We start from the raw sequence: 12328 nt of genomic DNA on the forward strand, positions 1-12328 counted from the left end.
TTGTGAAATTAAGATTTTTTTATATTTTAAAAAAAGAAAATTAACATAAGACATTGCAGTATCTAATTTTTTAGGGTTTAGGATTTATGCCTTCATTAGCTTATTTTTTAAAAAAGAAAATATTGTTAAAATATTTGTTAGAATAATTTACATTTATAAATATCGTTAAAAATTATCATATAATATATAACTAAAATAATATAAATATATATATATTCTCTATATCTAAATACTTCCGTTTATATATAAAAAATTATATATCTAAATATTTTCTCAGTATCGAATATACTGATTTTTTTTATATAAAAAATTATCTTATGTTTCTATATTTTCATTTTTACATGTTTTTTTTATAATGACTGAGGTATTTGATCCATTTGGATAGTCAAGATATATTCGATCTTGTATGATTGGTGTGCTTCTAAAAATAATAATATAATTTTATTGATTTTGTCTCTTATCCATAATTATTTATATAACTAGTTTTCAACATATATTATTTTAGTAATTCAAATGGGAGATTCACAGGGAAATAATAAAGAAAAAAGAAAAGAGAAAGAAAACTATGAAGCTTGGACCAAGGAAGATTCCCATGAATTGTTACAATTGATAGTGGATGCTATAAAAAAATGATATGATATTATGGAGAATTATTATTATTATTTATCTAGACCATTGTTTTTTTAATTATTTTTGTCTTTGACTCTTTTAAATTTGAATGTATGAATTTTTTTTTAAATCTTATCAAATGTCAAAACTCCACAAAATCCTACTGAATCCATTAAAATCCTGATTTAAAAGTCTTGCAGAATCCATTAAAATCCTGATTTTAAGTCTTGTAGAATCCTGCAAAATCTTAAAAGTCATGAAAATCTTGCAAAGTCTTTTAAAATCCGCAGGATTTTTTTTAACTAAAAAAGTCTTTTAAAATCATAATCCAATACACCCCCTAAGTTTATATTTAATGTCATTAAAATATTAAAAATAAAAATTTAATGTTAATTTTGAACTTATATTTAACGTTAATTTTGTTGAAATAATAATAAAAATGTAAGATAATTAATAACTTAAAATACATCAATCACACAAGTAAGATAAAGTATCATCACAAAACTATAATAATTCAATTTCATAATTCTAAATAAAAGTAAACAACTTAAAATACATAAATTTTATTGGTCCAATCAAAGTTAGAAAATTAATCAAATTACATCCAACATAATTCTATAATATGTTTAACACATCTTGGTAACTTTATCAATCTCACTTTTGTAAGAAAATAAGATGAGAGAGTGTAGTTTTAGATTTATGTGGTATAAGGATAATTAGGATATTTAAGAAATATTATTAAACGGGTACCTGCGGGTATGAATATCATCATACTCGCCCCCGCCCTGTTTATAAATGGGTAAAAAATTATCCGTCCCCATTATCTACGGATACTCAATTAGCTTATCCATTTATTATCCGTAACGGATTTTACTCATAAATACTCGCAAGTGCGGGTATTTTTGCCATCTTTAGTGTCAGAGGAGGCTTAATCTTGAGGCCAATGCTGGCGCGGGAGAGACACTGTATTGTTAGGTCGGTACGCGTATATATATCATAAATATTATTCACTTAATTATGTTGTAAATCTTTATAATTATAGTTGTATATGGTAATTCTTTTGTAAATATTTTACAGATTTATTTTCTGGTCTGTACCATTATCACCGATTAATTTAAGTTGATATGCTAAATAAATAAAGAATGTTAAAATAAGTAAAATTAATATTTAGTATATTCAACGTTGATATCATTAAGTAAATAAAAAATGTTGAATTAATTAAAATTAATATTTTAGTATGTATAATGTACATATTAAATATTTATTATATATAATAATTAAAATTTATAATAAACTAGTATTTTAACATTTGTAATTTAAATACATGTTTATTATATATAATTAAAATTTATAATGAATTATATATATTGATTTTAAATATATAAATTATATTAGTATTTTAGTTTGTATTTTACCAACTAAATATTTATTATATATAACAAAAATTTATAATAAATTATATAGATAAATAAATATTCTCACACAGGATAAAGGTTTGTGTTTCATATATAAAGGTTAAATATATACAAATAAATATTATGTTTGGATATATAAATTAATATTTTAATGTGTGCAATGCATATTATATATAAAAGTAAAATTCAATTTTTGGTTTCTCTATTTTTTTTCCAATTAGCAATTTTGATCTTCTTACAAATACAAATTTTGGTATTCTCATCAAATTGATATTTGTTAATTGTTATTTTTTAACATTTAGTCATACTTAACTAATGAGACATTTAGTAACATGACATTTGGAGATAAATATTTTTAAAATAGTTATGTTCCTGCTTAGAAACACTCTTCTTGTTGTTCCTTCTTTGTGATCTTCTAAGTCTTCGGTGCCGACCGGATGCTGTCCTTAAAGGGTGGGGAGGGTACCTGCAAAGGCACTCCGACACTCAAGTGAGTATTCGGTATAGAGCAATAAAGACTATTGTATTAAATAATCATACATGTTCCATCAATCCCATCAATACCATATTTATAGTGACGTTCTTGGGCCTGGTGGGCTTTCTGGATTATTGGGCTAGTGCACAAGGTTTTGCACACTGATTATAGCTGATGTGGATGTGCTTAATGTAATTAATACCTGCTTTCCTTTTTCTCATGGAAATTCGTTACAGTTAAATACTCATTCGGTATGTTCATCAACCTAGGGGGTATTCGGCATGTTCATTGACCGAAGGGATGTTCGGCCTATTTATTGGCCGAAGGGGTATTCGGCCTTTTCATTGGTCAAAGGGGTGTTCGGCCTTTCCCTTGGTCAAAGGAGTGTTCGGCCTGTTCATTGGCCGACGAGGTGTTCAGCCTGTTTATTGGCCGAAGGGGTATTCGGCCTTTCCCTTGGTCGAAGGGGTGTTCGGCCTGTTCATTGGCCTAATGGGTACACGGCCTGAGGGGTACTCGACCTATTCATTGGTTTGATGGGTACTTGGCCTGAGGGGGTACTCGGCCTAAAGGGGTGCTCGACCTAAGCGGGTACTCGGCCTAAGGGGAGTACTCGGCCTATTCATTGACCTGATGGGTACTTGGCCTGAGGGGGTACTTGGCCCATTCATTGGCCTGATGGGTACTCGGCATGAGGGGGTACTCGGCCTAAAGGGGTGCTCGGCCTAAGGGGTACTCGGCCTAATGGTGTACTCGGCCTAAAGGGGTGCTCGGCCTAAGGGGGTACTCGGCTTGAGGGGGTACTCGGCTTAAAGGGGTACTCGGCCTAAGGGGGTACTCGGCCTGAGGGGGTACTCGGCTTGAGGGGGTACTCGGCCTAAAGGTGTACTCGGCCTAAAAGGGTGTGTTTAGTGTTGACTTTGACCGGGTGGTGTTTAGTCCCAGTACAAGTTATATAAATTAGATTTATTAATAAAATCAACCCTTATATATTAAACATTAACTTTTATCTTGCGTTAGAATGTTTTAGAGATTTTTCTTTGATGAGTATTTTTAGAAAATTTTTTAACTAGTTACCTAATTTAATTTTTATTTATTATCATTATTTATTAATTAAATTTTAATATTTTTAAAATAAGCTTTTAATAAATAAAAATAATATTGTATTACAATATAAATTATTTATTATAAATTTAAAATATAATTTATATGTTTAAGAACATCTATTTATACAAAATTTTAATATGATTTATATATTCAAACATAATATATATATATATATATATATATATATATAATTTATTATAAATTTTAGTTACATTTAATAAATATTTAGTCTATGTATTGCACAGGAAATACTAATAAATATTATGTTTAAATATGTTTTTAGTCCCATAAATTTAAAATTAATTTTTTTAGTTTTTAAATTTTTTTAAAAAATCTTATTTTAATCCTAATACTCAAATTTTATTAAGAAATTTATCAAATATTATCGCATAAAATCTACTTACTATTGTTTTATTAGTGAAAGTATTATGTTAAACTCAAATAATATTACATAACTGGATTAATCTGTCACTTTCAGATATTATTTGTGACCTAAGAGACTAAATTTTTTTTATAAAAATTATAGGAACTAAAAATAACAATTTCAAATTTAAAAGACAAAAAATAAATTTATTCTAAATTTGAAAGACTAAAAGTATTTTTAAGCCTAAATATTAAATACTAATCTTTATCTTGCACAAAAACGTTTTTAAGGACTTTCTTTTGACAAGAAGGTTTTTAGAAATTTTTTTTTAACTTCTTATCGAATTTAATTTTTAGTTTATCATAATTATTTATAAATTAAATTTTAATATCCTTAAAATAAATTATTAATAAATAACAAAAATATTGAACTATAATATAAATTATTTACCATAAATATAAAATGTAATTTATTTGTCTAAAATATCTATTTATACAAAATTTAAAGATAATTTATATATTTAAACATAATAATTACTAATATTTTAACATGTGCAATACACAAATAAACTATTTATTAATATACAACTAAAATTTATAATAAATTATACAAATAAATATTACATTTAAATATATAAATTATATTTAAAATTTATATCAATATTATGATTGCAAGAAATATTTAATGTGTTCATCAAAGACTTTCTTATACAATTTTTCTTAAGTTATATAACACATAATTTTTATCCTTACAAATTTTTTATATTAAAATTATTTGTGTCTATTGTACATTTGAATTATCTATTTTTGCTATATTTTATTGGTGTTTCTCACTGATTCCTGCAAATAGGGAGATTTAATTTTAGTTGCATTATTATTTTTTATTGAGTTGTTATTATGTTGGATTTTTCCCAATCAATGCATTCCATCAACTAAACCAAAAGAAAGGTATGAAAAAAGAAAAAATCTACATAATAAATAAGGTTATTAAATACAATATCTCACCAGTTTCAGATTCCTTTCAATTTTCTATACCCTTCTCACAAGTCACGGTCAACTTTGGGAACAGAGAAAGGCAGGGCAAAGGTCAGCGTATTAAACTATTAATACATAATCATATTTCTGTTTAGAACATAAGTCCTGCCTAACCAAAGGAGCTTTAAAAAAAATTATTTCTCTAGCTGTAAGCACATTTTAACAAGATGTCAGAATTAACTCAATCTAGTTATATCGGCAGCAGCAGCACATATAGCAGATTTAATTTATTCTCGTCTCAATGCCTTTCTGTTTGGCTGAAATACCGATCAGTATTTAGGGGTTGGTTCCAGCGTTCTGAATCATGAGAGTCGGGCACAGATCCTCCATGAATGGGTGCAAATGCTGCAATGAAGTAAAGATGATAACTGAATCTTCTATATATAAAGAGACAAATACCGATGAATTGATCCCAACAACCAACAGAACAAAATTCCTAATTATCACAGAAGATAGTTTACTTAGATTTTCATGCATCACATGGTCATTTCTAGCAATATTTAGAACAAGTGATTGGGAAGAATCTTTTCCTTGATACCTATTGCATTATTTGAAGGATCAATGTGTTGTAACTTACTAACATTACTACCATGCACAAACATAACAAAAATCCTTGTTAGATATGAACTTTTAACTTTAATTTGAAGAAAATGACATGATTGCTTCCCACACAAAGAAATTCATGACAAACTAATTCTGGCCTCTACAAATGCTACTGAGAATTTTAAATTAGAATAGCATGAAAAACAAATTTAAGCATATTCACAGAGATAATTTCTCCCAAATTGACCGGCATCTCTTAGAATGATGGGCTAAAGAAAACAAAACACAAAACAACCATTAGTCAAAGGCCTAAAGCTCAATTTATCGGCTGGTAATAAAGAACCAAACTGTTAATGAGTTAGTTCTGTCTTCTGCTACATTCAATTTAGGATTGACTCTAACTTGATTAGTGGTTCATTTAGCAAAACATCCCATTAAACTCAACTCACGCACAGTGAGCTAGCTGAATTACACACACGCACATTAAACTCAACTCAGGCTAGTTAGTCTCTGTTCATGCTCAACATTTAAAATTCAGAAGAGAAAAAAAATTGGTTCTGTACCATGATGAACACAAAATGTACCGGTGATATTATATAATCCATTGGCCATTTTCAAAAATTTCAAAAAAATTAGTTCATCCAGAAAAGTTGTATTATGGGATTACTAGAACTGTAGAACTCAGTGATGATGTATGAGAGTGGTAACCAGCTAGAATTATATTCTAACCTTTCTCTCTCATTCTTCTCTCTCTGTCATACTCAAATTTATCTCGAAGAAGGCTAACTTTCTCCAGGTTATCAGATTGTCTGTTTCTCCCAAAACGCTGGTCCTGCATTACAATCCAATAATCAGAGAGATAGTAGCACAGAAAATTATTGTAAACTATTTCAATCTTAATGATTACAACTATCTCAAACAAACAGAACTAAATGGGGCAGAAGTTGGAGCTAGAGTCAACTAGTAACAATATGAAAATCAAATGATGCAAAAGACAACAATTGTGCCTTAAGATCATTTGGGAGGGATTTAGTCTCAGTTGACATAAAAGTTGGCCTATCATTCCTTACAAATTGGATATGCTTGCCAAAGTGGGACAAATTTAAACCGAGTATCATTCATTTCACATTCTAACTGGCATCAAAAAAAGATTCATCAACTCTCATGTTGGGCTTCTTAAGTTGAAATTCTAAAGGTCAAAGCCTAATCATTGGCAAAACTTTGATATGGGCAAAATACAAAAAGGCAAGATGCAATTTATTTCTGGTGGCACTTTATTCTGCATAGCTCATTAATGAAACAATATCCTTGGGAACAAAGATATAAATTTCATGACATACAGAAAAACCTGACAAGAAAAAACTGCTATACAAATCATTACTATATTTAAATCATTCAATTGTACCTTACTATGCTCCATCTGAGACTGAGGCCTTCTACTCCTGAAATGCCAAAGAAAAAAATACCAAGATTAGACACCATCCCTATGAGTCCCATCATTTAATGGCTAAAGAATTTTGAACCATTAATCTGATTGACCAAGGAAAATAGTGAAATATTGTTAAATAGAAATTTCAAAGTAAAGGTTGTTGCTTGTTAATTGTTACCCAACCAACCAACACTGATCAGCACAAAAAAGTTCAAACAGAAAATCAGGAACCATAATAATATATAGCTAACAAAAAAAGACTAGTTTTTTCAAAATCGTCAAAGAATAATTCTTCAAATAAAACCTAACTATTCTTGTTTCAGAAGGACAACCACTTCAGTCATCAAATTCATGAATGTGTCATTAATAGCAATATCTTTTTCTCGAGATGAAAGCATTTACAAGCCTTAGCAAGAAACAAAAACAAAAGGAATCAACAGAGACAAACCTGTATGGGTTGAAATCCCCATCATCATCTTCAGCAGACTCATAGTTTGCATGATCCTGAGCAAGCTTTTTGGAGTAACCCTCATCCCAATAAAGCCTTTCCCAGTTTTCTCTAAGTTCATTATACAGCTCCATATACTTTTTGCACCAAGGATCATGCTCCTTTCAGTACAAGACAAGCATTTCAGACAACAATTATGATTTTTAATCATTTGTTTTACGTAAAAAAAAAGAATCACAGACTAACATCACTTCTCCAATTACCAAGTCAATAACGCATCAGCATTATAATATCCATCACATTTCTAATTCACATTGAGCAAGATAGTAACCATATAAAATTCTGAAAATCCAAAATGAAGAACACAAAATGCAATGGCACAGAATAATTTGTCTTAGGTTTAAATATGTTGGTGGTCTCTAAAAATATCATGACTTTTGGTTTTAATCCTTATAAGAATTTTATTCATTTTGAGTTCCTACATTTAAAAAATCATTTGGGTTTAGTCACTCGTTACCTAAGTTTGTAATCCTTAACCAGACTCCATCCCGTCCTCACTTTTTGGTTTCAAAAACTACTGTATAAAATAATCCCACACTACACAAAAACCAATTTCTCATATAAAACCAACTCTTTTAAAAATTATTTCCAAAACAAAAAGACACAAGCAGTTGGAAAATATTTAGTCATCTTTCTGTTTTCATCTATAATTCAGTCTCTCCCTCAATTTCATCTCTGTTTTGTGCCTGCTTCAGACTCTAAAGTAGCATCCTACTTTAGTTGCATCTTGAAAACAAAAAATAGACTTTGCAAATAGAAATCAAATACATCCTTAAACTAAACCATTTTATTAAGTGTAAAGGTTTTTAAAAACTGATTTGCAACGTACTGCTTCGTCAAGGATTTAGGGGTCTCAGCAACAACAATTGCAAAAGTTAAGGATTTATTTGACTTTCCAAGTACTAATTTGATATATATTCAGAGACTAAAACCACTAAGTAAATAAATTTAAAAACTTATTTGACTTTTCAGGCACTAAGTTTACAATTTCTCAGTTGTAGAAATTAATATGCTTTAAACCACTCACATGCTCCAACAAATTTGATTCTGAAATAAATAAATAATTAATTAATTAAGAGAAAAAGGAAAAAGTAAGGGACAAACAGATTCTTTGAGAAGGAGGCGCGTTCGGCGCATGAACTGGTCTCTGAGCTGCTTGCGGCGCTTGTTGGGAATGTTCTCTCGGGGGATCACAAAGCGCTCACGTGGCGGCACGTTATCGCCGATCTCGTGCATTTCGCCGTCCACCGCCCACCACTCCGACCGCTCCTCCGTCTTCCTCAGCGCCACCGCCGCCGACTTTGGGCGCGTTCGGGCGGACCGGACCTGGCCCAGGATGATCGTTATGGGCCGAAGCTCAAGCCTTTTCGCCAAAGAGAGCATCGAAACAAAACAAAAAATGTATCTATCTGTGGTTCTTCAAGCGTTGCTCATGCTTCGTTCAGGTTCAGTTCAATTTCAATACACTTCGGTATAAACAAGTGGAGCCGCATACTTCAAGTTTCGGTTTTTCCGAAAAAAAAATAAAATTAAATTGAAGTAAAATAAGGAGAGAAAAAAAAGTTGTTAAAGTTTGGTTTGTTTATTAAACAAATGGCAGTAGCCTCAAAATAACATTATCTTACTAATAATTTTTTTTATAAATTTTATTAAAAATCATAAATTTTGAAAATCTTATAGTATATTTAATGAGTTTTTTTTTTAAATTTAGACGATATTTAGTTTAAGGGAATGCATAGGAGAAGAGAAAAATCTCTTACAATTTAATTTTAGTTTTTTCTAATATTGAGAGATTTAGAGGGCAATGGAGAGATTTTAAAACACTTTTTAAAAAATTATAAATAATGGATAAAAATTAAAATAGTCTATATTAAAATAAAAATAAAAAATATTTATTCAATAAATATTGTTGTTCTGTTTATATAATTTATAAACTTAATTTTTATTTGGCTGATTTTAATTATTTTAAAAATAAATAATTTTTGAATCTATTAATTGAATATTTGATATTTGTTAACTGGTTAACATAATAATAATATTCAAAATAAAATTAATTTTTTACTTTTTTTTATAAATTAAAACTACGAAATCATTCAGATTATTTAATTTATAAAGTACACACTATATATCATTACTACAAGATTTATAGATTATAAAAAATATTTTTGTTTTAATTATACTAATTTATAAATTATTCCAATTTTTTATTAAATTATATAATTTACTTATTACATATTTTTATTTTATTTTATATAAATTAAATTTATTTTAAATTTTTTGATATTTATTTATACAAACTATAAATTTTAAAACAAATTTAATAATAATACACTATCAATGTAAAATTCTTTATACTGTCATCTAATAAAATTTATTTTTTAATTTTTATAATTTTTAATATAATTATTTTAAAAATTGACAAACTTCCCTTAATAATTATTTATAATTGAATAATTATTTAAAACTTATTTACAGTAACTGTGGATAACTTTTTTTTTCTTTTAAATTTTAATATTTTTTGAATCTATTTTAACAATTATAAAACAATAATTTATAATTAATGTTAATTCTATTTAAAAATAATAATAAATAATAAATTTATATAAAAAATAAAAGTAAAAAAATAATAGATAAATTATATAAATTATTATTTAATATATTTTTATACGGTAAATTTAAAAATACAATTACAATAAATTTATAATTTATTATTTTTAACAGTAAAATAATAAATAAAAAAAAGTTAATCTTAGTAGACCAGTTGGCTAATGATGGATAACAATAGTGTTCCATGGTGATCATTAAAAGATTTCAAAGGGTGTTACGATAATAGTTCGTGGTAAACAGAATGGTACTCTTTACAAGACAACTATCGTAATCCAAAAAGTTCCAATCTTACGACTAATGGTTTGGAATGTCATTTTTGAAAATCTCATTAATTAAGGAATGTCCGGATACCAGACTAATCCTCAAATAATGGTTTTGAAAGTAAGTTCATGGAGTCGCTACCAATATTTTACTCAAAACATTTGAAAAAGAAAAGATTTTTGAAAATCCAATTTTGGCCTTAATAACCAAGATTGGGTTCGAGAGTCAATTACGTGTAGGGAAGATATTAAGCACCTTACAACGTCCTAAATCGGTACTCTGTGACAAAGTTAGCATAATAATGAACAATAGTATAAATATCAAATCCCCTTTATTGATGGTTATTTACATACATGAAATTTAAATTATACGAATTATCCTAAGATGTCTACATGGTTATTCCTTTTATTTGGAATACTTATCAAATGAGGAAGTAGAGGAAAGAGAAGAGTATTGACTGAAATACCTTTTAACCGAGCTTTATTAATTCTTCAAGTATGAAGACTTTTAGGTGTTTTTTGGCTACCCTTCACACTACAGACCGCCTCCTAAATCTCAAGGAATATAATAAGAGGGAGAGAGAGAATTTTTGAACTGACTAAGGCTTTCTAGATAAACTTTTCGATCCCCTAAACAGCGCCTGACGCGACTATTTATAGATGTCAAAACTAACCAGAATGGCCCGTTCTAGTTTCGGAATAGCCCGTTCTGGATCAATCTATTAAGAGTAAAATTTGAATCTGGAACGACCCATTATAGAATTAGAAAGACCCGTTTTGGATTTGAATTTTACTCATAACAACCTATGTCGAAATGACCCGTTCTAGACTAGGAACGGTCCATTTCGAACAAGGGTTTCTAAGTCTTTTTAGTAGTTTGGAACGATCCGTTCCAAATTGGAGCGAGTCTTTCTAGGCTACTAAATCACCTTTGTTAGGTGTTTGGGTCTTCTGATGTCATATTGTGTCATTTCTCGGCTTTCGGGAACTTCTTTCCTTCATGCTCGATGTCCATTTCTTTGTTTGTGGGTCTAGACGAAATTAGGTGTCTACAACAACATGAACATGTCATTTGATTGCAATTTCAACAAATGAAAATCCCAATCTATGGCACCAAAGATTAGGCCATATGAGTGAGAAAAGGGTGAAGATCATGCACTTAAAGGATAAACTACCAAGTCTTTGGGCAAAGAAATTGACATGTGTGAAAACTGTATACTTAGAAAGTAGAAACGAGTTAAATTTTAGACAAGTGGAAGAACTCCTAAGAAGGGGAAACTTAAGCTTTGTTCACTATGATGTTTGGGTCCAACGATTGTCCTATCCATTGGTGGGAAGCAATACTTTGTGACTTTTATTGATCACTCTAGGAAGGTATGAGTATACTTTCTAAAACATAAAGTATTTGAGGCTTTTAAGATTTGGAAAGCCATGGTAGATAATGAGATAGGATTGAAGATAAAAAAGTTTAGAACTAACAATGGTGGTGAATATGAATACATCAAATTTAAGAAGTTTTGCTATGAGCACGTGATCAGAATGGAAAGGACCATGCTAGGTATGTCTTGATATAATGGTGTAGTTGAGCGTATGAATTAAACATTGACTAGAAGAGCCAAAAACTTACATTTGCAGTCAGGCTTACCAAAATAGTTTTAGGCAGAAGCAATCAACACAACAACTTATTTAATCAATCAAGGTTCATTAGTACCATTAGAACACAAAATACCAGAAGAGGTATAGAGTGGAAAAGAGGTAAAACTCTCACATCTTAGAGTTTTTGATTTTGTAGCATATGTACACATTAGTGATCAAGGAAAGAATAAACTTGATCCTAAATTGAAGAAGTGCACTTTCATCGGTTATGTTGAGGATGACTTTGACTACCACCTACGGGATAATGTAAACAAAAAGATGATTCATAGTAGAGAATTGATCTTCAATGAAAGAGTGATGTACAAGGATAAAGACAACATA

At 29.1% G+C, this 12328-nt stretch overlaps 1 protein-coding gene across 1 annotated transcript; it reads right to left on the bottom strand.

Moving 5' to 3' along the window:
* Positions 1-4920: 4920 nt before the first annotated feature.
* On the bottom strand, positions 4921-8958 carry LOC109807555 (uncharacterized). The gene is made up of 5 exons (XM_020370099.3): positions 8589-8958; positions 7425-7585; positions 6953-6989; positions 6277-6379; positions 4921-5349 (listed from the first exon to the last, which is right to left on the bottom strand). Exons 1-5 carry the CDS (start codon positions 8865-8867, stop codon positions 5243-5245), a joined length of 687 nt encoding a protein of 228 aa, XP_020225688.1. The 5' UTR covers positions 8868-8958; the 3' UTR covers positions 4921-5242.
* Positions 8959-12328: the final 3370 nt, after the last annotated feature.

The sequence above is a fragment of the Cajanus cajan genome, chromosome 3 (genome assembly GCF_000230855.2).
Source record: "Cajanus cajan strain Asha chromosome 3, NIPB_CcT2T_4, whole genome shotgun sequence".
NCBI classification, from domain to species: Eukaryota; Viridiplantae; Streptophyta; class Magnoliopsida; order Fabales; family Fabaceae; genus Cajanus; species Cajanus cajan.

Coding starts and splice junctions, on each gene's coding strand:
- LOC109807555 (XM_020370099.3), bottom strand. CDS start 8,867: ATGCTCTCTTTGGCGAAAAGGCTTGAGCTTCGGCCCATAACGATCATC. Junction 6,990..7,424: donor GGGGATTTCAACCCATACAG/GTTTGTCTCTGT, acceptor TTGGCATTTCAG/GAGTAGAAGGCCTCAGTCTC. Junction 6,380..6,952: donor CTCAGATGGAGCATAGTAAG/GTACAATTGAAT, acceptor ATTGTAATGCAG/GACCAGCGTTTTGGGAGAAA.